The following is a 26199-nucleotide window of genomic DNA, read 5'->3' as shown; positions in this document are numbered from 1 at the left end:
CATGAAGGGGTCCACTGTACTGGAAATACCCTGGTAGGTGACAAGATATGTACTCTATTTTCCCTAGAATCCCCTCCAGTTCTTTGACTGTTTTTGGGGTTCCTATTCCCTCCAGGGTTTGGTCCAAGACCCCTCTACCTTGCTTGGTAAATGAAAATCCCAAGTAGGTGCAGGAGTTGGTCGCTATTTCACACTTCTTTAAACCTATTTTAAACCCAGCATTTTTTAGCTTTCCCAACACTCTTTCGAGCGTGTCCAGGTGTTCTTCCTCATTATCATGAGAGAAGTATACATCATCAATATATATTCCCCTCTCGGGGCTTGAAGTTTCTGAGGTTCCTTCTCAACTCAGCCCATCCTTTGGCTCATCATCCCATGGCTCCGTCTCACTCCTGAATAGGAGGAGCCGGTGGGCTGCAATACCTTCCCCATCTATGGGGGCTACTGCTACAGTTACTGCTCCCAGTTCCCTGGGCCCCCCTCCTCCTGCTCCCTCCGGCACATCGTTATTGATAGCTCGGAAGGGCTGGGGGATGACTGGGGTTCGGGTTCTGGTAAGGGAACTACCTCTGGTGGTGGAGGTGGAAAATCAGGTGGAAAATCAGGTGGAGGAGGAAAATCCAGGGGGTTTTAAGCTACTCCCCGGGTGTTCTAATCCCTGTATGGGATTCCCTCTCTCTTCCTGTGGAAGATCCGGGTATAACCTGTTTCTCCCCGGGTGATCGGGGTTTTTTTTTTTTTTTTTTTTTTTTTTGGAGGTGGTCTAAGGGTTTCTCTCACTCCCAATTCCCTGCTCAGCAGCGGGATTAGGGTCTGGAGTCGCTGAAACTGCTGATCTGAATTAGTTACTATATATATATACTATATACTATATATATATCATTCTAGAATTCTATTCTATTTTTCTATTCTATTCTATTCTATTCTATTCATCTATCTATATTCATTCTATCATCATTCTAGAATGCGCCGCTAGGTGGCAGCAGCAATTGTAGTAGCTCTGTTTTTAACTTGTGATTTTTTACAATATAGCCGTCTTTTTTAAGATATCAGCTGTCAATCTGTGTCTGTTCGGGTAGATTTTTCGCGCTGGTCAGAGGCTGTGCTATACGGGAGATTTTTCTGAATATTTTTTTCTTTTTTGCAAGACTTGTTATTGTGAGTCTCCATGGCAACGAGACTTGTTTACCATCGGGATCAACTGATAAAACTCTCGAAACTCAAGATTATCAGTGAAACAACACTTCAAATCCCAACGGAGTTGAAAAGAAAGAGAAGAGGATGCAGGGCAGGAGCGAGGCAGAGAGAAAAACGGTGGCGATTCAAACCGTTTCTTCCAACGGTTGTTATGGGAAACGTGAGATCGCTAGTTAATAAAATTGATGAACTTCAGGTGCTAACCAGGTCTCTTAAAGAATACAGAGAGTGCAGTATTATGTGCTTCACCGAGACATGGCTGCATGAACACATCCCAGACTGTAATGCGTCTGTACACGGCTTCAGGACGGTCCGTGCAGACCGCAATAAACAACTCGGCGGGAAGCTGAAGGGAGGTGGAATTGCGGTGCTGGTAAACCAGCGCTGGTGTCATCCTGAACATGTCACTGTTAAAGAGAAGATCTGCAATAGAGACATTGAACTGCTAGCTGTGAGTCTCCGCCCGTATTATTTACCCAGAGAGTTCACATGCGTTATTCTGGTAGCGGTATATATATTACCTGGTACCGCTCCAGACGCAGCCTGTGATGTCATTAACTCTGTAGTGGCCAGGCTTCAAACACAACATCCAAACGCATTTGTGGCGATCTCTGGAGATTTTAACAACATCTCCCTCTCTGCAACTCTACCAACTTTCCAACAGTTTGTCAGCTGCTCCACCAGAGAAAACAAAACGTTGGACTTATTTTATGCAAATATTAAAAATGCATACAGCTCCTTTGCCCTGCCACCTTTAGCAAGATCAGACCATAACCTAGTTCTTCTCTCCTCCTCCTACAAGCCCATCGTTCAGCAACAACCAGTCATTAGAAAGGCTATTAGAACCTGGTCTAATGAAGCTGAAGATGCTCTGAGAGGATGCTTCGAGGCTACAGACTGGAACGTCCTATGTGAACCTCATGGAGATGACATCAATGCCTTGACTGAGTGCGTGACAGATTATATTAACTTCTGTGTGGACAGCACCGTTCCAACAAGAACAGTGAGGTGCTTCCCCAATAACAAACCCTGGATCACCAGTGACCTGAAAAAGCTGCTGAACATCAAAAAGAAAGCTTTTAGGGATGGAGACAGGGAGTTATTGAAGTCCACACAAAAACAACTTAAAACACAAATGAAGAAGTGCAAGGAGGACTACAGGAAGAAGTTGGAAAGTAAGCTTCAGAAAAACAATGTGAGGGATGTGTGGTCAGGAATGAAGAAGATCACTGGCTTCGGGATAAAGGAGGATCAGACTGATGGAGGTCTGGACAGAGCGAATGAACTGAACATGTTCTTCAATAGGTTTAGCTCACCTCCTGCTTCAACCCCAACTAGCCACACACCCTCCATGAGCCCACAGCTTTCCTGTCACACCTCCACTCTGTCACCCTGCAGCTCAGTCAAGGACCTGGACACAACCTCATCTCCCTCCACATCAGGACTTCCTGAAACCTCCTCTGCCTCCACCTCCACTCTGTCTGTCTCCTGTAACCAAATCATGCAACAACTGGTGAAACTGAACCAGAACAAGGCTGCAGGTCCAGATGGTGTCAGTCCCAGAGTTCTCCAGACCTGCTCAAAACAGCTATGTCCGATTCTCCAGCACCTGTTCAACACCAGCCTGAGCCAGAGAAGAATCCCGGTGCTGTGGAAAACATCCTGCCTTGTTCCAGTGCCTAAAAAACCACAACCAGCTGAACCAAAAGACTACAGACCAGTCGCCCTGACATCTCACGTCATGAAAGTCCTGGAGAGACTCTTACTGGCTCACCTCAGCAAGCAGGTGAACACCTTTCAGGACCCATTACAGTTTGCATACCGTAATGGGCTTGGGGTTGAAGATGCCATCATATACCTGCTTCAGAGAGCCCACTCTCATCTGGACCAGTCAGGCAGCACTTTGAGGGTCATGTTCTTTGATTTCTCAAGTGCTTTTAATACGATTCAGCCTGCTCTGCTGTGTGAGAAGCTGCAGAAATTCCAGGTGGATCCCTCCACAACCACCTGGATTTACGACTACCTCACAAACAGACCACAGTTTGTGAGACTGAAAGGTTGTGTGTCTGAGATAGTGGTCAGCTGCACTGGAACACCACAAGGGACTGTACTTTCACCATTTCTATTCACGCTGTACACCTCAGACTTCCAGTACAACTCTGAGTTCTGTCATCTGCAGAAATACTCTGATGACTCAGCAGTTGTTGGGTGTATCAGTGATGGACAAGAAGCAGAGTACAGAGAACTGGTCGGTCAGTTTGTGAAATGGTGCGGTGACAATCATCTCATCTTGAATACCAAGAAAACAAAGGAGATGATTGTTGACTTCAGGAGGAACAAGAACACACATAGAAGTGTTTCCATCATGGGAGAGGAGGTGGAGGTGGTGGAGGAATACAAGTACCTTGGAGTTCAGCTGGACAACAGACTTGAGTGGAAAAGCAACACTGAGTACATTTACAAGAAAGGTCAGAGCAGACTCTACTTCTTAAGGAAGCTGAGATCTTTTAACGTCTGCACCAAAATGTTGCAAATGTTCTACAGGTCTGTTGTTGAAAGTGCAATCAGCTTTGCAGCAATCTGCTGGGGCAGCGGCATCAGAACCAGAGACTTGAAAAGAATTAACAAACTGATCAAGAAAGCCGGTTCTGTGCTTGGAGTAACTCTGGAGCCGCTGGAGTTGATCATCGAAAAAAGAATTCTGTACAAGCTGACGAAGATAATGGAAGATCCTTCACACCCTCTACACACTCTTCCTATATGACTTATTTTTCAGTTTTTCCCATCTGGGGTGCCATGTTGAAACCGGTGACGAATATTTACCTTATTGCCAGTTCTTTGACCGACCTTTCAGGCTCACGTCCTGTTGTTTCCTCTCTTGGATCTTTAACGACCGGTGAGACTCCAGTAGCGAAGTGATGGGCGAACCTTTCCACCTCGATTCTTTTGGTGCAACAATAAGCAATTTTACCCCTTTAGAATTCCTGATTATTATCGTCCGCTCATGCGGAGATAGACCTGAGGAGTTATTCTGGTAGATAAGCCAGCCTTTGGTTCTAGAAGTATGAAGCTACCGTACTATCGTCCTAACAGGATAACTACCTGGTGTCGAAGTAATAACCTAACGAATTCTTATGTCTCTTCGGGCATTGGGTAATCTGGGGCTCACCTGCTCGTTGTGTTGTCCTCTCCTGTCCTCAGTGGATGTGGACAAATATAAGAGAAATAAGTTTTGTTAGGAAGTTAACTGAAGTTAACTATAACCCTTTTATTCAAGTTTTCTATTTGTGGTACAATACAGAGAAAATAAAAGAATGAAAATATAATAAAATCCCCCTTTCGGGGTTTCCCTTAGCTGTGGGTCAAAAGTAGAATATATGAAATAAGTACAGAATAAAAGTTTCTCACAAGGAGTGATTCCACTCTCGCTGTCTTCTTCAACAATAAAAATCTCCCTCAGCAAGAGGGTAAAATCTCTCCAGTAAAGGAGTAAAGATCTGCAAAAATCTGTCCAAATCTCCGCAAAATCCTGCCAGAAAAAGAAAAAGCTTCTCTTCTCAAATTATCACTAATACATATACACAACTCAAGTCCATCCCATCTGGCATCTTCCCACCAGCAGAAAAAACAACTTTAAACCAACCTTCTTAATATTTTTCCCATGAGCAGAAAAAGCATCTCTACAGACAAAACCCCTACTTTATGGAGATAAAGAACATTGTTTAAACACAGAAGTTTTCATTTCTTTGGGCAGGCTATATAAAACATTGTTTAAGAGCAAAAGTTTAATTTCTGTGGGCAGGCTATATAAGCCCTTTTTTTAAAGTTCGTGCTTGATTAGGCAGTACATAGATTCAGTCCTTGGTTATAAACATCATACCATATCATGTGTATTGTAGCAGTCAAAGTCAGGCATAGATTCAGATGTCAAACTTCTTTCAAAACTAAAACTTCTCCCCTCTCTGACATACTGAAGGCAAAGGAGGTGGTTTCCAGCTGTGAGTTATCTGTAAAGATAAGGGCCTCTGCTTCCTGATTGTTGCCTTAACAACGCTCTCCGGGCAGAGCAGTGTTCCCATCACTCCCTGAAGAGCGTGGCCTTCACACGACTTATACATGGAAGTTTGGTAAAGCTGCATTTATTTAGGTAAAAATCCACATTTCAGCGTTTTATTTTCTGTTTTATTGCTGGTATGTATATTTATAAAGCTGAAACGCAGCATCTTCCTCCTGAACCAGAGATCCAGCTTTAGTTAAGCTATGTATATTTTATTTTACATACAAAGCTCTTTATTTTAATATTAGCAGGTGCTTGTTTATGTCCGTACCTGAAATACGTCACCTGTTAACCTTCTAATGCTGGGCTTACACCAGAAGACCTTTAAAAGAGGAGCAAAAGAAAACTAGCAGCTCACATCTAAAGACAAAAGTTTAGAGTTTAAGTCTCAGCCTGAGGTTTGATGAAGACGGTGGATCACTATTTACGAGACTACAACTGGATTCTTTCAGCATGTTTGTGACGTGTTGGACAGCTGATATGGAGCAGGGCTGATCTGCCCACAGCAAGCAAACAAGGGAGAGTTTCCCTCCAGGGAATCACACACCATCATTATTAGGTGTAGCTCTGCATCTCCACCAGGTGTTCCACCGACTCCTCCCAGTCTGGAGGATGGAGGACTTTCTCTTCTTCTCTCATTTGTTAGATCATGATACTCTAACATGAATGATCCACAGCAGACGTTTCCTTCTAATAACATCCTCCTCTTTCTGGACGCTCCACCCACGTTTCATCAGCGCTTCTTCTTCTCTTTTTGTCTCCGTTTTTGCCGGTGTTCAGACTGTGGACATTCCTGTTTGTGTCAGAGCTCATCTGTTGGTTGGTGGTCGTGTTTCGTCACTGCGACTTGCCATAATATCAAACACGTTTGGTTTAGTCTCAGAATCAAGAGCAGGGAAAGACTGAGGTTAAACAGCCAGATTAGCAGCTTACACCTAACAACCGAGATGACGGGAGCGCGGGGACTCCAGGAAAACTCCTAAGATGTCCTAAAGACTCCGTGTTTAGTCTGCCACTGTGGACATGGTTTGGTGTGAGCCAGCATAAGTCAAACATGTGTGTGACTGTGTAGAAACACGTGTTTATTTCATGGTTTAAAAGCTCACTTTACTCTGCATGAGGTTAAGTGGCCTTGACTTGTCTCATTTTAACATTAAATTGTACATTTAAAGAAGGTAAAAGGTGTTCGGGGACGACCACAAACAAACATTCACATTACTCTTCACGCTGTGATGAAACTGCTGCTTTTACGTCATGAAATATTTGGTGGCTTCTGCTGAAGCAAACATGGCTCCACAGGGGGCCTGAAAAGTTTGGGAACCCTTGATAAGGTTGGACAGTGTCTCATGGTTTTAGGCTGAGTCAGCGTTTTTATTTTCTATTAAATCTATGACAGTAATCTGGCCTAGAAGAAGTCATGTTGTTGAGCTCATCAGGAATCCTGCTGTGCTGTTGTACTGAAGCTTTGGATGAGTGGGGGAGGGAAAAACTGCTGCTTTTACTTTTCTCTTCATGGCTGTTAAATAGAAATGTGACTTGAATGTGAAAATTTATTCACCTCGTGTAGACGTCCAGGATCGGTCCTGGACCAACGGACGCTAGATAGACGTGATCCGTGACGGGAGTCCGTCTGGAAGCAGAGGCTGAAGTTTCCTCTGTTCTTCCTGCTGAAGGAGTCACATGATCAGGACTTCCTGTATGCTGCTTCCCAGTAGTGGACTTTGTGTTTGACAGGAAGCTTCCAGACAGAAGAAGAAGGTCCGTGTTGAACATGTGTGTGTGTTCAGAGGAGCTTCTTCCAGCTCTGATCTGAGCTGCTTTGAAACGTGTGTGTTCATTGAAGCTGTTTGACTTTCATCTGTTAGATCATCTGAAGCATCTAGAAGCTTCTCTGCTGAAAGAACTGCCAGTATCTTCTCCTGATGGTGGAGAAGAGAAACAGGACGCAGCTGTCCAGAAGCAAAGAGGCTGTTTTTGGTTGGGAGGGGTTCTGTGGGGGGCCGGGGGAAGGAAGTCCTTCTCAGTGCTTCCACTGGATCCTTCCTAAACAAAAGGGACTGGTTCTGCTGGGAATCATTTCTACCAGTGGGATCAAACACCATCAGAGCTGCTGCTGCTGTCTGTACAGCTGATGCTGTTTGTTTCTCTCAGTTCCACAGGTGGAGGTGGAGGTGGAGTCAGGGGTGGAGTCTGTCCTGCTGCCCTGCAGAGCCACAGTTCACCTGCCTGAAGACATTAGAGTGGAGTGGAAGGACGATTACAGGATGGTCCATGTGTATCAGAATGGTTCTGACCAGCCTAAAAAACAGAACCAGGTCTACAGAACCAGAACAGTGATGGAGAGAAACCCTCTACAATCTGGAGACCTCAGTCTGACTCTGAAACTCCCCACAGATGAAGACAGTAGGATCTTCATCTGCAGCGTCTACAGCAGGGAGGGAAACATCCTGATGAAGAAACAAGTTCATCTCACAGTCAGAGGTCAGTGGTTTAAATCTGATGTTTGAGTATTTTTCCAATCAGCTGAGCAGTTGTGATCAATACTGATCAGAGTGTGTTTAGAAGGTGGAAGTGAAATGTGTGTGTGTGAGAGTAAATGTGACTGAATGAGTTCAGCATGTAGCTGCAGTCTCCCAACGCTGCTCGTAGAGTTCTGGTTTGATTGGACTTTAGGACCGCACCGGAACCAGGACCAGTTCAAATATGAATCTTTATTTAACTGGTCTTCAAAGTCCAGGACATAAACTATGAACCTTAACATAGAAACATCCAGTTATAGCGACTCCAGAAGTAGAGCCGGCTGATCTCCTTCAGCATCTGTGCTGGATCTCCAGTCCAGTCTGGGGTCCATGGTCCCTCCCAGGTACATCTAGGTCTCAGCAACCTCCACCTCCTGCTCCATGATCTTCAGTGGAGGTAGAGGAGTCGTCTTCCTCCGGAAGTCTATCACCATCTTTCTGGTCTGGGTGACATCCAGATGCAGGTGGTTCCTGCCGGTCCAGTCTACAAACCGGTCCACCAGCGCTCTGTCCTCCTCCTCCCTCCCTCTCCTAGACACCCAACACCAGCTGAGTCATCAGAGACTTTGTGAAGGCGGCAGGACTCAGTGCTGGCCTGAGGATCACTGGTGTAGAAGAGGTTTATTTGTTTATTTGTCACATGCACAGTTATACATAGTACAATTGTACAGTGAAATGTGTTTTCTGTACCTGTATCCTTCAAGAATATTAAAAAAAGAATATTTATAAAATAGAATAAAAAAGGTAAATCTTTAGAGTTTAAATACTTTTGTATATTTATATACATATTTAATGTGCAAATAGGAGTGAGAAGTGGCTTTTGTTTTGTTCAGTGCTCAGAGTTGATCAAGCGGACATCCAGGGGGAAGAAACTCTTCTTCAGCCTCTCAGTCTTAGTCCTCAGGCAGCGGAAGCACCGGCCTGATGACAGTGGAGAGAAGAGAGAGTGTGCGGGGTGGCTGGGCTGAATGAGGATCCTCTTAGCCCTTAACCTGCAACGTTCCACATAAATGTCCTGCAGGTTGGGGAGAGTTGTTCTGGTGGTCGGCTCAGCTGCTCGGACCACCCTCTTAGGGCCAAGAGGTCCTGCTTTGTGCAGTTCCCCATCCACGTGGTGATGCTCCCACACAGGATGCTCTCAATGGTGCAGGTGTAAAAGTTCTTGAGCTCCCTGAGAGGGAGCTTAAAGTCTCTCAGTCGTCTGAGGAGGAACAGACGCTGTCTGGCCTTCTTCACAGTTGTTGTGATGTGCTGAGTCCAGGTCAGGTCTTGTGATATGGTCACTCCCAGGTACCTGAAAGTGTCCACACGTTCCACCTCAGAACCACTGATGAGGAGTGGATGGAGGCTCCTCGGCTGTTTCCAGATGTCCACTATCAGCTCTTTTGTTTTGCTGACATTTAACAGGAGATGGTTCTCCTGGCACCAGACCTCCAGGTGGGAGACCTCCCTCCTGTAGGCAGTCTCGTTGTTGTGGGAGATCAGTCCTACAACGGCTGTGTCGTCAGCAAACTTTATGATGACATTTGAGTCTGAAGTGGCCTCACAGTCATGAGTGTACAGTGAGTACAGCAGGGGGCTGAGCACACAGCCCTGGGGGGATCCTGTGTTGAGGGTGAGGGGAGATGAGGAGTGGTGACCCAGCCTAACCACCTGTGGTCGTCCGGTCAGGAAGCTGTGGACCCATCTGCATAGTGAAGGATTCACTCTTAGGTCATACAGCTTTGACACTAGTCTGGAGGGGACTATGGTATTAAATGCTGAGCTGTAATCAACAAACAGCACTCTCACATAGTTCCCCTTACCAGTGTCCACATGGGAAAGGGTCTTGTGGAGGAGGAGGGCTATGGCGTCATCTGTGGATCTGTCTGGCCTGTAAGCAAACTGTAGTGGGTCCAGGGTGGAGGGCAGTGTGGAGGTGATGAAAGTCTTTATCAGTCTCTCAAAACATTTCATCACCACAGATGTGAGGGCTATGGGCCTGTAGTCAGCGGGACTGCTGGGGTTTGGTTTCTTAGGGACCGGGACTATCACAGACTTTTTAAAGCAGGTGGGGATCACACACAGTTTCAGGGAGAGGTTGAATATCTGTGTAAACAGAGGCGCCAGCTGATCAGCACAGGTTTTGAGGACACGTCCTCTGATGCCGTCTGGTCCAGCCGCTTTCCTGGTGTTTACACGTTTAAACACCTTCCTCACGTCACGTTCCATCACGGTGAATGTCTCCTCCTCTCCAGCTGGGAGCGCAACGGGTGGTCGGTCTCCCTACTCGAAGCGTGCGAAGAAGATATTCAGTTCATTAGCCAGAGAAGCGTCGGCACTCACCGGATGTGTGTGTGTTGCTTTATAGTCTGTGATGGCACGAAGTCCCTGCCAGAGTCCCCTGGAGTCAGACTGTTCCATCTGATGCTCCAGTCTACGTCCGTAGCGTTGTTTGGCCTCCTTCACCGCCCTCCGGACGTTGTATGAAGCAGCCTTGTATTCCTCCATGTTCCCAGTGGCGAGGCCGGAGTTATAAGCAGCTGTGTCATGCTCGGTGGTACGGTGCCCGGTTTTCCCAGCTGCCCTGAATGCACCTCCTCTCCACACTCACTGATTGCTGATGCACTCCACCTGCGCCGAGCCCTTTATATACCTGCTTGTTTCATCTCTCACCGGCCAGATCGTCTCGGTTTATCCCTGCACATATCCATCCTCTGTTTCCTGTCTGTTTTTCCAGTATTACCTGTCTGCCTGCCTGTCGTCGACCCTGCATCCCGTTACCCGGATATTGGCTTTTGCCTGTTGCCTGATAACTCAGTCTTGCCTGCCTGCCTGCCTGCCTGCCTGCCTGTCGTCGACCCTTTATTCCGGTACCTGGATATTCGCCTCAGCCCGCTCCCTGATTGATCACTCAATCTTATCTGCCTGCCTGTTCGCCATCGACCCTGTATTCCCGAACCTGAACTTCTGCCTCCGCCTGCTCCCTTACTGGTAACTCTGCCTTGGTTAATTATCAGACTCTATGGTTTACTGACCTCTGGATTGCTCACAGGATTCTGTCTCTAGATCACGGACTTGGCTTCATTGCTCTGACGGAGAAACACAGAAGCGCCCGCTGCTGCCGTTCTCCACTCGGACTCTCTGAGCTCCGCCAGTTACCTGAGTTCACTGTGCATTCTTTAGACTGATAAATAAAACTCCATTACCTATCCCTGGGTTTCTGATAATTTATGAGTCCACATTCCTGGTACGTGACAAGCTGTGCGGGAGAGAAACGTCGCAGATAGATTTGTCCACCCACGGCTTCTGGTTTGGAAAGGCTCGGGTGATCCTCTTAGGCGTTGTATCTTCCACGAGCTTTCCAATAAATCCCATAACAGCTTCCGTAAACTCCTTGATGTCTCCACCCACGCTGCTGCGGAACATGTCCCAGTTGGCTGATTGCAACGCACCCTGTAGAGCGGCCACTGATTGGTTGGTCCACCGTGTTACTTCTCTCACCACAGGTAGCTCCTGCTTGAGCTTCTGTTTATATTTTGGCATGAGAAGACCAGCGGTGTGGTCTGACTTCCCAAAGGGGGGAAGGGGCTTGGCTTTGTAGCCCTCCTTGAAGGGAGAGTAGCAGTGGTCTAAAGTCCTCTCTCCTCTGGTGGGGCAGTTGATGTGTTGGGTAAACTCTGGCATCACCTTTGTCATGTTGGCACTATTAAAGTCTCCGGCTACGATAGAGCCGCTTCACGCTGACTAGCCTGAAGGGTGGAGATAGCTTCATGTAGCTCAGATAGTGCGGCATTTGTGTCCGCCTGGGGTGGAACATAGACGGCGCTGATGATAACCGAGGTAAACTCACGGGGCAGGTAATGGGGACGACACTTAAGCGTCAGGAGCTCCAGGTTAGGTGAACAGGACTGCTTCAGTGTGACGATGTTCTTACTATCACACCATTTATTACTGATCATCAAGCACACCCCTCCGCCTCTCTTTTTCCCCGACTCACTCGTTCTATCCGTGCGATGAACGGATAGGAACTCCGCTGGTTGTACGGCATGATCAGGTATGAGAGGAGACAGCCATGTCTCGGTGAGACAAATAATGTTGCAGTCCCGTATGTCCCTCTGGTACTTTAGCCGGGCTCTGAGCTCGTCCAGCTTGTTCTCCAGTGACTGGACATTTGCCAGTAAGATGCTTGGCAGTGGCGTGCGGTGTACTCTACGCCTCAACCTCTCTCTTATGCCGGCTCTTTTCCCCCGAGGCCTACTCCGTGACCTGGGCCCCCCACGTGCTCCTTTGTTAGTTTCGACCCTCTGGCGCAGGAACATAGAAGGGTCTTAGAATACAGTTTGAGTACTGTAATCCAAGGTTAAGCAGTGTCTGCCTGTCATAAGTGATATGACAGACTGCAGGAGAGCTTAGAAAGTTAAAAATAAGGAAAAAGAATACTATGTACAAAAAAAGTGTAGGAGTAGGTACAACAGCTGCTGACAATAGCGGCGCCATCTGTGGCGGAAGGTGGAGAGGAAAGGAGCCAGCACAGTCCCCTGAGGACCACCACATCAGACAGGACGCTGCCCAGACGGACCAGCTGTGGCCTGTCAGGTAGTCAGTAATCCAGGAGACCATGGAGTGGTCCCCCATCCCTCACAGCTTCTCCCCCAGCAGCAGTGGCTGGATGCTGTTAAACCACCAGAGAAAGCAGAGAAAGTGGCTCACAGAACTGCCACCAGCATCCAGATGCAGATGGTCTCTGCAGCAGGTAGATGACGGCGTCCTCACCGCTCACATGGGGCTGGTAGGCAGCCTGCAGATGGTCCAGCAGATCCTCCACCTGCGGTCTGAAGGTGGGTTTATACTGGCGCGGCGTGTGCGTGCCGTATGGCGTAGCTGACGCTGGTGAATTTGTTTTGTTTTAGTAGAAAGCAGCTTCCTCATGAAAGGCTGGTAAAGTTCTTATCAAAGATGGAACCTCCATCCACGTTAACACGGCTTAGTTCTGCTGAAGGAAACGTGTCTGCTTGCTTGGCAGCGTGATGGAGCCGTGATAGCGGATGGGAGGCGCTAATAACAGTCGCATCTTCTTCCTGAGGAAGAGGAACACTAGATTTGCTCTGAAAGTCATCATGTGGATAGAAGTGAGCATGTTATCACAGAGCTGCCTCACTAGCAGGATGCTGCTGTCAAAGCAGTGTTGGTAGAATCCAGACTGACCTGTGTGTGTGCTGCAGGCCTTGTTCCACACAAAGAACCTGTGTGGAGAACAGCTGTGTTTACAAAGAACCACCAACACCAGAGAACTGCTCTATGGACATGTGAGCACTTGATAGGAAGCTTTCCAGCAGCATGCGGGCATATTGATAGGAAGCTCAGAGCAGCTGCTTGGTCAATGAAACATGTGGAAGATGTTCCACATGCTATCAGGGTGGAAGCAGGTTCCTCTGACTGGAACATGAAGAGCATGGATGTAAAACGCTGAGCCCTCCCTCTGAGAGAGGCCAGCACACAACAGCTGCTTCATCTTCTGAGGCTTGTTGTTCCACAGAGAGTCACATCAGAGCTGCTTCCAACCATCCATGTTTTCCTCGCTGACCTCAGCAGAAGAAGGTCCATCAGAGCTTCTAGAGAGACCTTCAGCTCCACTTCATAGCACTGGTCCATAAAGAGAGAGGTGGAGCTGGATCCGTTCTACTGGAGAGATCCTCGCTTCAGATTCTCCTTCATTGTTCTCATCTTTGCAGATTGTAAAGCCCAAGTATTTCACCGTTTTCTACCTGGAACAGCACAGACATGAGTGTGTAAAACATCTTGAAGAGGGAGAACGTCACACTTCTTCAGGTTTCCATTCAGAGCCGACGCTTCAGAGAAGTTTCCACCAACAGAGAGGCCAAAGGGGACTAAAGGAAAGAGAAGCCTCATCAGCCAGCTGGGATGGTTTCATTGCTTCCTCCTTCAATGTGGAGCCTTTAAAGGAATGCTGAGGGATCAGTAGGTGGAGAACTTCCCCACAATGAGGAGAAGATGAGGAGAGATGGGGCATCCCTGGTGAAGACCTCTTCTTCCTTCAGACCTGCTGGTGGACCCTGATAGAGCTGGACTTTTATTATACAGCTTTGATTGTTTTCAAGAAGAAATGATGGAGTCTGAAGAATCTGAGGGAGTCAGAGATGAAGAGATGATGCAGCATCAAAGGCTTTTTGAAGATCTAAGACTGGAATTAAAGGGGAACATCAATCAGATCTTTCTAGCTGATCAAGTGGAGGACAAGGCGGATGTTGTTAGAAACATGGCGCCATTCATGAAGCCGCTTTGTGATTGGTGGACGGCTTCATTCAGGCGGCTTTTAAAGCTTTTGCTACAACAGAAGCAGTGATTTTATAAAGCTTGTTTAAAGAGTGACTGGCCTCCAGCCATCACGGAGGAAAAGCTCTTTATTTGCTTCTGGAATGAGAGAGAGTGGTCCTTGTTGTAATGATGGCGGCCGTTCTTCTTGGTCAGCAGCTTCTTCTAGAAGCTGGAGAAATATGGCCGTTTCTCTGTCACACCTTTTAGAAAACTCAGAGCTGAGCCTCATTACCAGCACATTTCTGCTTTCTAGCTCTTTCATGCTGCTAAGAATCTCCTCCAACGTTCATTTCCTCCACATCTGCTGCCATAATCCAGCTGTTTCTGCTTCTTGAACTGTTTCTAAAAGGTTGGAGTTGTGGTGGTAGAAGCTGCTAAAGTGCTGCATAAAGCCTGTTATGTGTTTGCTTCGGAGCTTCTTGTCTTTGCACGTCGGCTCATTTATTTCCAGTCTGGTTCTACTGTTTACTTCAGCATTCCTTTTTCTAAACTAAGAAAGTATTTAGTCTCTTCTCTCCTTCCTCCAACCATTTCCAGAGCCAATGAAAGCTCCTTCAGCCCTCTCTGCAGAAAGATCCTCCAGTTCCTGCTGGAACTTTTCCACAGGGACAACGTGGACTTCATGGTTCAGGTTGTGAACAGAGGGAAGCTCAGACATGTCTGTAATTCATCGCTTGCTTCTAGATTTTCTCACCAAGCTTCTTCTTTCCAGAGGAAACGGCTGCTTTCCTTATTTAGAAGTGTAGAAGTTCCAGAGCTTTCCATCTTCTCTGCTTCCTAAAGCCATCTGCCAGAACTTTTTAAGAAGACGCTCCGTATTCCAGATCAGCTCGTCAGCATGAAGAAGAGAGTTGCTCCACATGTCTTTATTCCTTCCTTCTCTAGAAGACGAGGTGTAGTTGTATCATGGTGTGGTGGGTCATGGTAGAAGGGGAGGTGTCATCTTCACAGACGTGGGGCTCAAGTCCTGCTGAGATGATCCAGAAATCCCTCCTTGATGGGGATGGAAAGCTTCTCTTTGTCCAGCTGAACGCTCTCTTTGTGTCCTTCTGCTGCCTCCAGATATCCAGAAGCTGCATGCCGCTGCAGAAATGAGCTCCTTTCTGTTCAGGACTTGTGGTTTGAGGTGGGGATGGGTGGCAGGACTTAGACCAGACCAGACTGGAATGGCCTCCTAGAAGGATTCCAGCCAAAGGGAATGTCTGTATGAGAGCTGTGGTGGTTTCCTCTCATTCTTCCAGCAGGAATGAGGGAGATGTGGAAGAGTTGGAACCGCACACATTTCCCAGTAGAAACTGCTGCTCAGCTATTTCAACAGTTACAAGCAGCCAACGGCCTCTGAGCGGCTTTCAGGGTCTAATATTTGTCCTTAAAGTGGTCTCTGAGGACGGCGAGCCCAGCTGAGGGGTCTGGGTCATGTGACCAGCAGGAGTTTTCCACAACTTGATGTGGTCTGCAGCAGAACGGACTCCTGGTAAAAAGATGATGTGAGCTTTGATTCCTCTACAGAAGCAGAAGAAAGCTTTTCTCTTTGCTACGTAGCGGCAGCCCCTTGTATTCATAGAAAGCAGCTTTAAACCATCACATGTGTGAGAACAGCTGGAACGCCTCCTTAGAGCTTTTCTACCTGTGAAGCTGTGAAGAGTCCATGCTGTGTAAAACAGCGGTGTGTGTTACCAGCATCCATCACTGATGAAACATGTCTACCTTCTAAGCCTGGACGGCTTTAACAGAACACATCATGAGCGGATCCAGAGGGAAAGGCTTTTTAAAGAGAACTCATTACCTGTTTAAGAGAACATGGATCTGAAGGCCTGAACCTGCACCTTCTCCACACATCTAATGCTTGTCTTCTTATTATATAGCCAGCCGTGCTGGTGATGCTGGACGTCCTCAGACTGGCTTGTATCTTTATTACCTGGAGGTGGAGGCGGTCGGGGTGAATGGATGGGCTGGAGGTTCTGGTGAAGGAGATTCTCTTCATGTTGTGGTCTCTTATCAGCAGATGGAGAGCGTGGAGCTGAGTAGATGAAGTGGGCTGCAGGTTATATTCAGGCTGTGGCCTCCATGAACGGAGCCATCAGAGCTGAGGAGATGAGATCAGAAGCAGGAGTAATGCTGCTGCAGCTCATCTCCACTTTCTGCTTTTATGTAGAAACCATGGCAGCAGAGATGCTGGTCTTGTGGACGAGTGCTGTCCCAGATCAAGCCAAGTGTTCATGGAGGATTTCCTTCCCGGTGACCAAAGCTCTCGGTCCCATGAAGTCCGCCCTGTGAGCGTCTTTCCCAGCTTTCTCCACAGCTGGCCGTAGTGCAGCTCCAGCCTCTTCCTCCGTTTCTGGAGGTCTTCACCAAAGCCAAGCTTCCTTCCTTCAGGAACGGGTGGAGCTTTGCTTTCCTCCAGATGGCGTCTCTGAAAAGTATCAGCTCATTCAAAACCAATGAAGAAGTTAAATGAACCAAAGCTTCACTTCAAAGCATCATTTTCCAAATCCAGAGCAAAATCTGGCCCATTGGAATTGTTGGCATTGTACAAGCCTGTTTCCCACATTCCTGCCATTCCAGGCGAGGCGGCTTTGTTTGGAGCACGTTTCATGTCCAAGACAATTCCCAGTGCTCTGCATTCAACATGAAGCATCACAGATGGTGCAGAGAAGCATTTACAGCTCAAGTTTTACATGTTCCATTCAGTTCGAAATATGAGCTTAGAAACATCAGAAACAGCAGCAAGATGCACACATCTAGTTTCACCTGAACAATGAAGATGCAGCCTGGAAAACTGTTATTGATGCAGCTGTTTCAGTCAACTGGGACGTTTTGAAGAGAACTGGCTTTTCGTGTGTTCTCTTACTTTAACAACTGCTACTTCTGTGGGATCTAAGAGCCTGTGCGAAGTCCTTCATGAGTTTGGCATGTTTAATTGGTTTGTGGGTGGATGTCAGATATCCACCTTTTTCCCACTGTGGAAGTTCCATATGTACAGCATTTACAATGTAAGCAGAATCTGAAAAAATGTTCACTCTTCTATGTTTAGCATATTTTAAAGCTGCAATGATAGCTTTTAGTTCAGCTTTTTGTGCTGACTTGTATTCATCTGTTATGATTTCAGCTAGGACAGTTTCAAACTGTCCTTCTTTTCCCTGTGTATTTACATCTTGGACCACTGCCAATCCGGCCCTTAACTCCCCCTGTACGCCCCTGAAGCAACAACCATCTGTGAAGAGTGAGAGATCAGGATCAGAAAGAGGTGTAATTAAAACTAATAAAAACTACACTAAAATTAAGCATTTTTAAAAACAATAAAAACTAATAAAAACTAAACTAAAACTGACCATTTAAAAAAAAAAAAAAAAACTAATAAAAACTAAACTAAAACTAAGCATTTTTAAAAAATAAAGAACTAATAAAAACTAAACTAAAACTAAGCATTTTTAAGACTAATAAAAACTAAACTAAAACTAAGCATTTTTAAATAACATAAACTAATAAAAACTACACTAAAATTAAGCATTTTTAAAAACAATAAAAACTAATAAAAACTAAACTAAAACTGACCATTTAAAAAAAAAAAAAAAACTAATAAAAACTAAACTTAAACTAAGCATTTTTAAAAAATAAAAAACTAATAAAAACTAAACTAAAACTAAGCATTTTTAAAAAATAAAAAACTAATAAAAACTAAACTAAAACTAAGCATTTTTAAGACTAATAAAAACTAAACTAAAACTAAGCATTTTTAAAAAATAAAAAACTAATAAAAACTAAACTAAAACTAAGCATTTTTAAAAAATAAAAAACTAATAAAAACTAAACTAAAACTAAGCATTTTTAAGACTAATAAAAACTAAACTAAAACTAAGCATTTTTAAGACTAATAAAAACTAAACTAAAACTAAGCATTTTTAAGACTAATAAAAACTAAACTAAAACTAAGCATTTTTAAGACTAATAAAAACTAAACTAAAACTAAGCATTTTTAAGACTAATAAAAAACTAATAAAAACTAAACTAAAACTAAGCATTTTTAAAAAATAAAAAACTAATAAAAACTAAACTAAAACTAAGCATTTTTAAAAAATAAAAAACTAATAAAAACTAAACTAAAACTAAGCATTTTTAAAAAATAAAAAACTAATAAAAACTAAACTAAAACTAAGCATTTTTAAGACTAATAAAAACTAAACTAAAACTAAGCATTTTTTAAAAATAAAAAACTAATAAAAACTAAACTAAAACTAAGCATTTTTAAAAAATAAAAAACTAATAAAAACTAAACTAAAACTAAGCATTTTTAAGACTAATAAAAACTAAACTAAAACTAAGCATTTTTAAGACTAATAAAAACTAAATTAAAACTAAGCATTTTTAAGACTAATAAAAACTAAACTAAAACTAAGCATTTTTAAGACTAATAAAAACTAAACTAAAACTAAGCATTTTTAAAAAATAAAAAACTAATAAAAACTAAACTAAAACTAAGCATTTTTAAGACTAATAAAAACTAAACTAAAACTAAGCATTTTTAAGACTAATAAAAACTAAACTAAAACTAAGCATTTTTAAAAAATAAAAACTAATAAAAACTAAACTAAAACTAAGCATTTTTAAAAAATAAAAAACTAATAAAAACTAAACTAAAACTAAGCATTTTTAAGACTAATAAAAACTAAACTAAAACTAAGCATTTTTAAGACTAATAAAAACTAAACTAAAACTAAGCATTTTTAAGACTAATAAAAACTAAACTAAAACTAAGCATTTTTAAGACTAATAAAAACTAAACTAAAACTAAGCATTTTTAAGACTAATAAAAACTAAACTAAAACTAAGCATTTTTAAGACTAATAAAAAACTAATAAAAACTAAACTAAAACTAAGGATTTTTAAAAAATAAAAAACTAATAAAAACTAAACTAAAACTAAGCATTTTTAAAAAATAAAAAACTAATAAAAACTAAACTAAAACTAAGCATTTTTAAAAAATAAAAAACTAATAAAAACTAAACTAAAACTAAGCATTTTTAAGACTAATAAAAACTAAACTAAAACTAAGCATTTTTTAAAAATAAAAAACTAATAAAAACTAAACTAAAACTAAGCATTTTTAAGACTAATAAAAACTAAATTAAAACTAAGCATTTTTAAGACTAATAAAAACTAAACTAAAACTAAGCATTTTTAAGACTAATAAAAACTAAACTAAAACTAAGCATTTTTTAAAAATAAAAAACTAATAAAAACTAAACTAAAACTAAGCATTTTTAAGACTAATAAAAACTAAATTAAAACTAAGCATTTTTAAGACTAATAAAAACTAAACTAAAACTAAGCATTTTTTTTAAATAAAAACTAAACTAAAACTAAGCATTTTTAAGACTAATAAAAACTAAACTAAAACTAAGCATTTTTAAGACTAATAAAAACTAAACTAAAACTAAGCATTTTTAAGACTAATAAAAACTAAAATAAAACTAAGCATTTTTAAGACTAATAAAAACTAAACTAAAACTAAGCATTTTTAAGACTAATAAAAACTAAATTAAAACTAAGCATTTTTAAGACTAATAAAAACTAAACTAAAACTAAGCATTTTTAAGACTAATAAAAACTAAACTAAAACTAAGCATTTTTAAGACTAATAAAAACTAAACTAAAACTAAGCATTTTTAAGACTAATAAAAACTAAACTAAAACTAAGCATTTTTAAGACTAATAAAAACTAAATTAAAACTAAGCATTTTTAAGACTAATAAAAACTAAACTAAAACTAAGCATTTTTAAGACTAATAAAAACTAAACTAAAACTAAGCATTTTTAAGACTAATAAAAACTAAACTAAAACTAAGCATTTTTAAGACTAATAAAAACTAAACTAAAACTAAGCATTTTTAAGACTAATAAAAACTAAACTAAAACTAAGCATTTTTAAGACTAATAAAAACTAAACTAAAACTAAGCATTTTTAAGACTAATAAAAACTAAATTAAAACTAAGCATTTTTAAGACTAATAAAAACTAAACTAAAACTAAGCATTTTTTTAAAATAAAAACTAAACTAAAACTAAGCATTTTTAAGACTAATAAAAACTAAACTAAAACTAAGCATTTTTAAGACTAATAAAAACTAAACTAAAACTAAGCATTTTTAAGACTAATAAAAACTAAACTAAAACTAAGCATTTTTAAGACTAATAAAAACTAAACTAAAACTAAGCATTTTTAAGACTAATAAAAACTAAACTAAAACTAAGCATTTTTAAGACTAATAAAAACTAAACTAAAACTAAGCATTTTTAAGACTAATAAAAACTAAACTAAAACTAAGCATTTTTAAGACTAATAAAAACTAAACTAAAACTAAGCATTTTTAAGACTAATAAAAACTAAACTAAAACTAAGCATTTTTAAGACTAATAAAAACTAAACTAAAACTAAGCATTTTTTTAAAATAAAAACTAAACTAAAACTAAGCATTTTTAAGACTAATAAAAACTAAACTAAAACTAAGCATTTTTAAGACTAATAAAAACTAAACTAAAACTAAGCATTTTTAAGACTAATAAAAACTAAACTAAAACTAAGCATTTTTAAGACTAATAAAAACTAAATTAAAACTAAGCATTTTTAAGACTAATAAAAACTAAACTAAAACTAAGCATTTTTAAGACTAATAAAAACTAAACTAAAACTAAGCATTTTTAAGACTAATAAAAACTAAACTAAAACTAAGCATTTTTAAGACTAATAAAAACTAAACTAAAACTAAGCATTTTTAAGACTAATAAAAACTAAACTAAAACTAAGCATTTTTAAGACTAATAAAAACTAAACTAAAACTAAGCATTTTTAAGACTAATAAAAAACTAATAAAAACTAAACTAAAACTAAGCATTTTTAAAAAATAAAAAACTAATAAAAACTAAACTAAAACTAAGCATTTTTAAAAAATAAAAAACTAATAAAAACTAAACTAAAACTAAGCATTTTTAAAAAATAAAAAACTAATAAAAACTAAACTAAAACTAAGCATTTTTAAGACTAATAAAAACTAAACTAAAACTAAGCATTTTTTAAAAATAAAAAACTAATAAAAACTAAACTAAAACTAAGCATTTTTAAAAATTAAAAAACTAATAAAAACTAAACTAAAACTAAGCATTTTAAGACTAATAAAAACTAAACTAAAACTAAGCATTTTTAAGACTAATAAAAACTAAATTAAAACTAAGCATTTTTAAGACTAATAAAAACTAAACTAAAACTAAGCATTTTTAAGACTAATAAAAACTAAACTAAAACTAAGCATTTTTAAAAAATAAAAAACTAATAAAAACTAAACTAAAACTAAGCATTTTTAAGACTAATAAAAAACTAAACTAAAACTAAGCATTTTTAAGACTAATAAAAACTAAACTAAAACTAAGCATTTTTAAAAAATAAAAACTAATAAAAACTAAACTAAAACTAAGCATTTTTAAAAAATAAAAAACTAATAAAAACTAAACTAAAACTAAGCATTTTTAAGACTAATAAAAACTAAACTAAAACTAAGCATTTTTAAGACTAATGAAAACTAAACTAAAACTAAGCATTTTTAAGACTAATAAAAACTAAACTAAAACTAAGCATTTTTAAGACTAATAAAAACTAAACTAAAACTAAGCATTTTTAAGACTAATAAAAACTAAACTAAAACTAAGCATTTTTAAGACTAATAAAAACTAAACTAAAACTAAGCATTTTTTTTAAATAAAAACTAAACTAAAACTAAGCATTTTTAAGACTAATAAAAAACTAATAAAAACTAAACTAAAACTAAGCATTTTTAAGACTAATAAAAAACTAATAAAAACTAAACTAAAACTAAGCATTTTTAAAAAATAAAAAACTAATAAAAACTAAACTAAAACTAAGCATTTTTAAGACTAATAAAAACTAAACTAAAACTAAGCATTTTTTAAAAATAAAAAACTAATAAAAACTAAACTAAAACTAAGCATTTTTAAGACTAATAAAAACTAAATTAAAACTAAGCATTTTTAAGACTAATAAAAACTAAACTAAAACTAAGCATTTTTAAGACTAATAAAAACTAAACTAAAACTAAGCATTTTTTAAAAATAAAAAACTAATAAAAACTAAACTAAAACTAAGCATTTTTAAGACTAATAAAAACTAAATTAAAACTAAGCATTTTTAAGACTAATAAAAACTAAACTAAAACTAAGCATTTTTTTTTAAATAAAAACTAAACTAAAACTAAGCATTTTTAAGACTAATAAAAACTAAACTAAAACTAAGCATTTTTAAGACTAATAAAACTAAACTAAAACTAAGCATTTTTAAGACTAATAAAAACTAAACTAAAACTAAGCATTTTTAAGACTAATAAAAACTAAACTAAAACTAAGCATTTTTAAGACTAATAAAAACTAAATTAAAACTAAGCATTTTTAAGACTAATAAAAACTAAACTAAAACTAAGCATTTTTAAGACTAATAAAAACTAAACTAAAACTAAGCATTTTTAAGACTAATAAAAACTAAACTAAAACTAAGCATTTTTAAGACTAATAAAAACTAAACTAAAACTAAGCATTTTTAAGACTATAAAAACTAAATTAAAACTAAGCATTTTTAAGACTAATAAAAACTAAACTAAAACTAAGCATTTTTAAGACTAATAAAAACTAAACTAAACTAAGCATTTTTAAGACTAATAAAAACTAAACTAAAACTAAGCATTTTTAAGACTAATAAAAACTAAACTAAAACTAAGCATTTTTAAGACTAATAAAAACTAAACTAAAACTAAGCATTTTTAAGACTAATAAAAACTAAACTAAAACTAAGCATTTTTAAGACTAATAAAAACTAAACTAAAACTAAGCATTTTAAGACTAATAAAAACTAAACTAAAACTAAGCATTTTTAAGACTAATAAAAACTAAACTAAAACTAAGCATTTTAAGACTAATAAAAACTAAACTAAAACTAAGCATTTTTAAGACTAATAAAAACTAAACTAAAACTAAGCATTTTTAAGACTAATAAAAACTAAACTAAAACTAAGCATTTTTAAGACTAATAAAAACTAAACTAAAACTAAGCATTTTTAAGACTAATAAAAACTAAATTAAAACTAAGCATTTTTAAGACTAATAAAAACTAAACTAAAACTAAGCATTTTTAAGACTAATAAAAACTAAACTAAAACTAAGCATTTTTAAGACTAATAAAAACTAAACTAAAACTAAGCATTTTTAAGACTAATAAAAACTAAACTAAAACTAAGCATTTTTAAGACTAATAAAAACTAAACTAAAACTAAGCATTTTTTTTAAATAAAAACTAAACTAAAACTAAGCATTTTTAAAAAAATAAAAACTATTAAAAACTAAACTAAAACTAAGCATTTTTAAGACTAATAAAAACTAAACTAAAAGTAAGCATTTTTTTTAAATAAAAACTAAACTAAAACTAAGCATTTTTAAAAAAATAAAAACTAATAAAAACTAAACTAAAACTAAGCATTTTTAAAAAATAAAAAACTAATAAAAACTAAACTAAAACTAAGCATTTTTAAGACTAATAAAAACTAAACTAAAACTAAGCATTTTTTTTAAATAAAAACTAAACTAAAACTAAGCATTTTTTTAAATAAAACTAAACTAAAACTAAGCATTTTTAAAAAAATAAAAACTAATAAAAACTAAACTAAAACTAAGCATTTTTAAGACTAATAAAAACTAAACTAAAAGTAAGCATTTTTTTTAAATAAAAACTAAACTAAAACTAAGCATTTTTAAAAAAATAAAAACTAATAAAAACTAAACTAAAACTAAGCATTTTTAAAAATAAAAAACTAATAAAAACTAAACTAAAACTAAGCATTTTTCAGACTAATAAAAACTAAACTAAAACTAAGCATTTTTTTTAAATAAAAACTAAACTAAAACTAAGCATTTTTTTTAAATAAAAACTAAACTAAAACTAAGCATTTTTAAGACTAATAAAAACTAAACTAAAACTAAGCATTTTTAAGACTAATAAAAACTAAACTAAAACTAAGCATTTTTAAGACTAATAAAAACTAAACTAAAACTAGGCATTTTTAAGACTAATAAAAACTAAACTAAAACTAAGCATTTTTAAGACTAATAAAAACTAAACTAAAACTAAGCATTTTTAAGACTAATAAAAACTAAACTAAAACTAAGCATTTTTAAGACTAATAAAAAACTAATAAAAACTAAACTAAAACTAAGCATTTTTAAAAAATAAAAAACTAATAAAAACTAAACTAAAACTAAGCATTTTTAAAAAATAAAAAACTAATAAAAACTAAACTAAAACTAAGCATTTTTAAAAAATAAAAAACTAATAAAAACTAAACTAAAACTAAGCATTTTTACGACTAATAAAGACTAAACTAAAACTAAGCATTTTTTAAAAATAAAAAACTAATAAAAACTAAACTAAAACTAAGCATTTTTAAAAAATAAAAAACTAATAAAAACTAAACTAAAACTAAGCATTTTTAAGACTAATAAAAACTAAACTAAAACTAAGCATTTTTAAGAATAATAAAAACTAAACTAAAACTAAGCATTTTTAAGACTAATAAAAACTAAACTAAAACTAAGCATTTTTAAGAATAATAAAAACTAAACTAAAACTAAGCATTTTTAAGACTAATAAAAACTAAACTAAAACTAAGCATTTTTAAAAAATAAAAAACTAATAAAAACTAAACTAAAACTAAGCATTTTTAAGACTAATAAAAACTAAACTAAAACTAAGCATTTTTTAAAAATAAAAAACTAATAAAAACTAAACTAAAACTAAGCATTTTTAAGACTAATAAAAACTAAACTAAAACTAAGCATTTTTAAGACTAAAAAAAACTAAATTAAAACTGAGCATTTTTAAGACTAATAAAAACTAAACTAAAACTAAGCATTTTTAAGACTAATAAAAACTAAACTAAAACTAAGCATTTTTAAGACTAATAAAAACTAAACTAAAACTAAGCATTTTTAAGACTAATAAAAACCAAATTAAAACTAAGCATTTTTAAGACTAATAAAAACTAAACTAAAACTAAGCATTTTTAAGACTAATAAAAACTAAACTAAAACTAAGCATTTTTAAGACTAATAAAAACTAAACTAAAACTAAGCATTTTTAAGACTAATAAAAACTAAACTAAAACTAAGCATTTTTAAGACTAATAAAAACTAAACTAAAACTAAGCATTTTTAAGACTAATAAAAACTAAATTAAAACTAAGCATTTTTAAGACTAATAAAAACTAAACTAAAACTAAGCATTTTTAAGACTAATAAAAACTAAACTAAAACTAAGCATTTTTTAAAAATAAAGAACTAATAAAAACTAAACTAAAACTAAGCATTTTTAAGACTAATAAAAACTAAATTAAAACTAAGCATTTTTAAGACTGATAAAAACTAAACTAAAACTAAGCATTTTTTTTAAATAAAAACTAAACTAAAACTAAGCATTTTTAAGACTAATAAAAACTAAACTAAAACTAAGCATTTTTAAGACTAATAAAAACTAAACTAAAACTAAGCATTTTTAAGACTAATAAAAACTAAACTAAAACTAAGCATTTTTAAGACTAATAAAAACTAAATTAAAACTAAGCATTTTTAAGACTAATAAAAACTAAACTAAAACTAAGCATTTTTAAGACTAATAAAAACTAAACTAAAACTAAGCATTTTTTAAAAATAAAAAACTAATAAAAACTAAACTAAAACTAAGCATTTTTAAGACTAATAAAAACTAAATTAAAACTAAGCATTTTTAAGACTGATAAAAACTAAACTAAAACTAAGCATTTTTTTTAAATAAAAACTAAACTAAAACTAAGCATTTTTAAGACTAATAAAAACTAAACTAAAACTAAGCATTTTTAAGACTAATAAAAACTAAACTAAAACTAAGCATTTTTAAGACTAATAAAAACTAAACTAAAACTAAGCATTTTTAAGACTAATAAAAACTAAATTAAAACTAAGCATTTTTAAGACTAATAAAAACTAAACTAAAACTAAGCATTTTTAAGACTAATAAAAACTA

At 36.9% G+C, this 26199-nt stretch overlaps 2 protein-coding genes and 1 long non-coding RNA gene across 5 annotated transcripts in view; 1 reads left to right on the top strand and 2 right to left on the bottom strand.

The window, feature by feature from the left end:
- LOC121640417 overlaps positions 1 to 26199 on the bottom strand; it is a 1195287-nt gene that overhangs the window by 712579 nt on the left and 456509 nt on the right. The window lies entirely within an intron of this gene.
- The window catches only part of LOC121640416 (muscle M-line assembly protein unc-89-like), a 442453-nt gene that overhangs the window by 407276 nt on the left and 8978 nt on the right, over positions 1 to 26199 (top strand). Inside the window, exon 14 of one of the 3 annotated variants that reach the window (XM_041986134.1) lies at positions 7406 to 7413. The exons of the other annotated variants lie outside the window; for them this stretch is intronic. Within the exon in view, the coding sequence (XP_041842068.1) occupies positions 7406 to 7413 (8 nt within the window). The remainder of the gene's footprint in view (positions 1 to 7405; positions 7414 to 26199) is intronic. 3 annotated transcript variants of the gene reach the window in all.
- On the bottom strand, positions 8844 to 9624 carry LOC121640608. Its single transcript, XR_006010543.1, has 2 exons — positions 9579 to 9624; positions 8844 to 9460 (listed from the first exon to the last, which is right to left on the bottom strand). It is a non-coding gene; the product is annotated as an uncharacterized LOC121640608 (long non-coding RNA).

The sequence above is a fragment of the Melanotaenia boesemani genome, chromosome 5, assembly GCF_017639745.1.
Source record: "Melanotaenia boesemani isolate fMelBoe1 chromosome 5, fMelBoe1.pri, whole genome shotgun sequence".
Classification (NCBI taxonomy): Eukaryota; Metazoa; Chordata; class Actinopteri; order Atheriniformes; family Melanotaeniidae; genus Melanotaenia; species Melanotaenia boesemani.
This window is presented reverse-complemented; position numbering and strand designations above follow the sequence as displayed.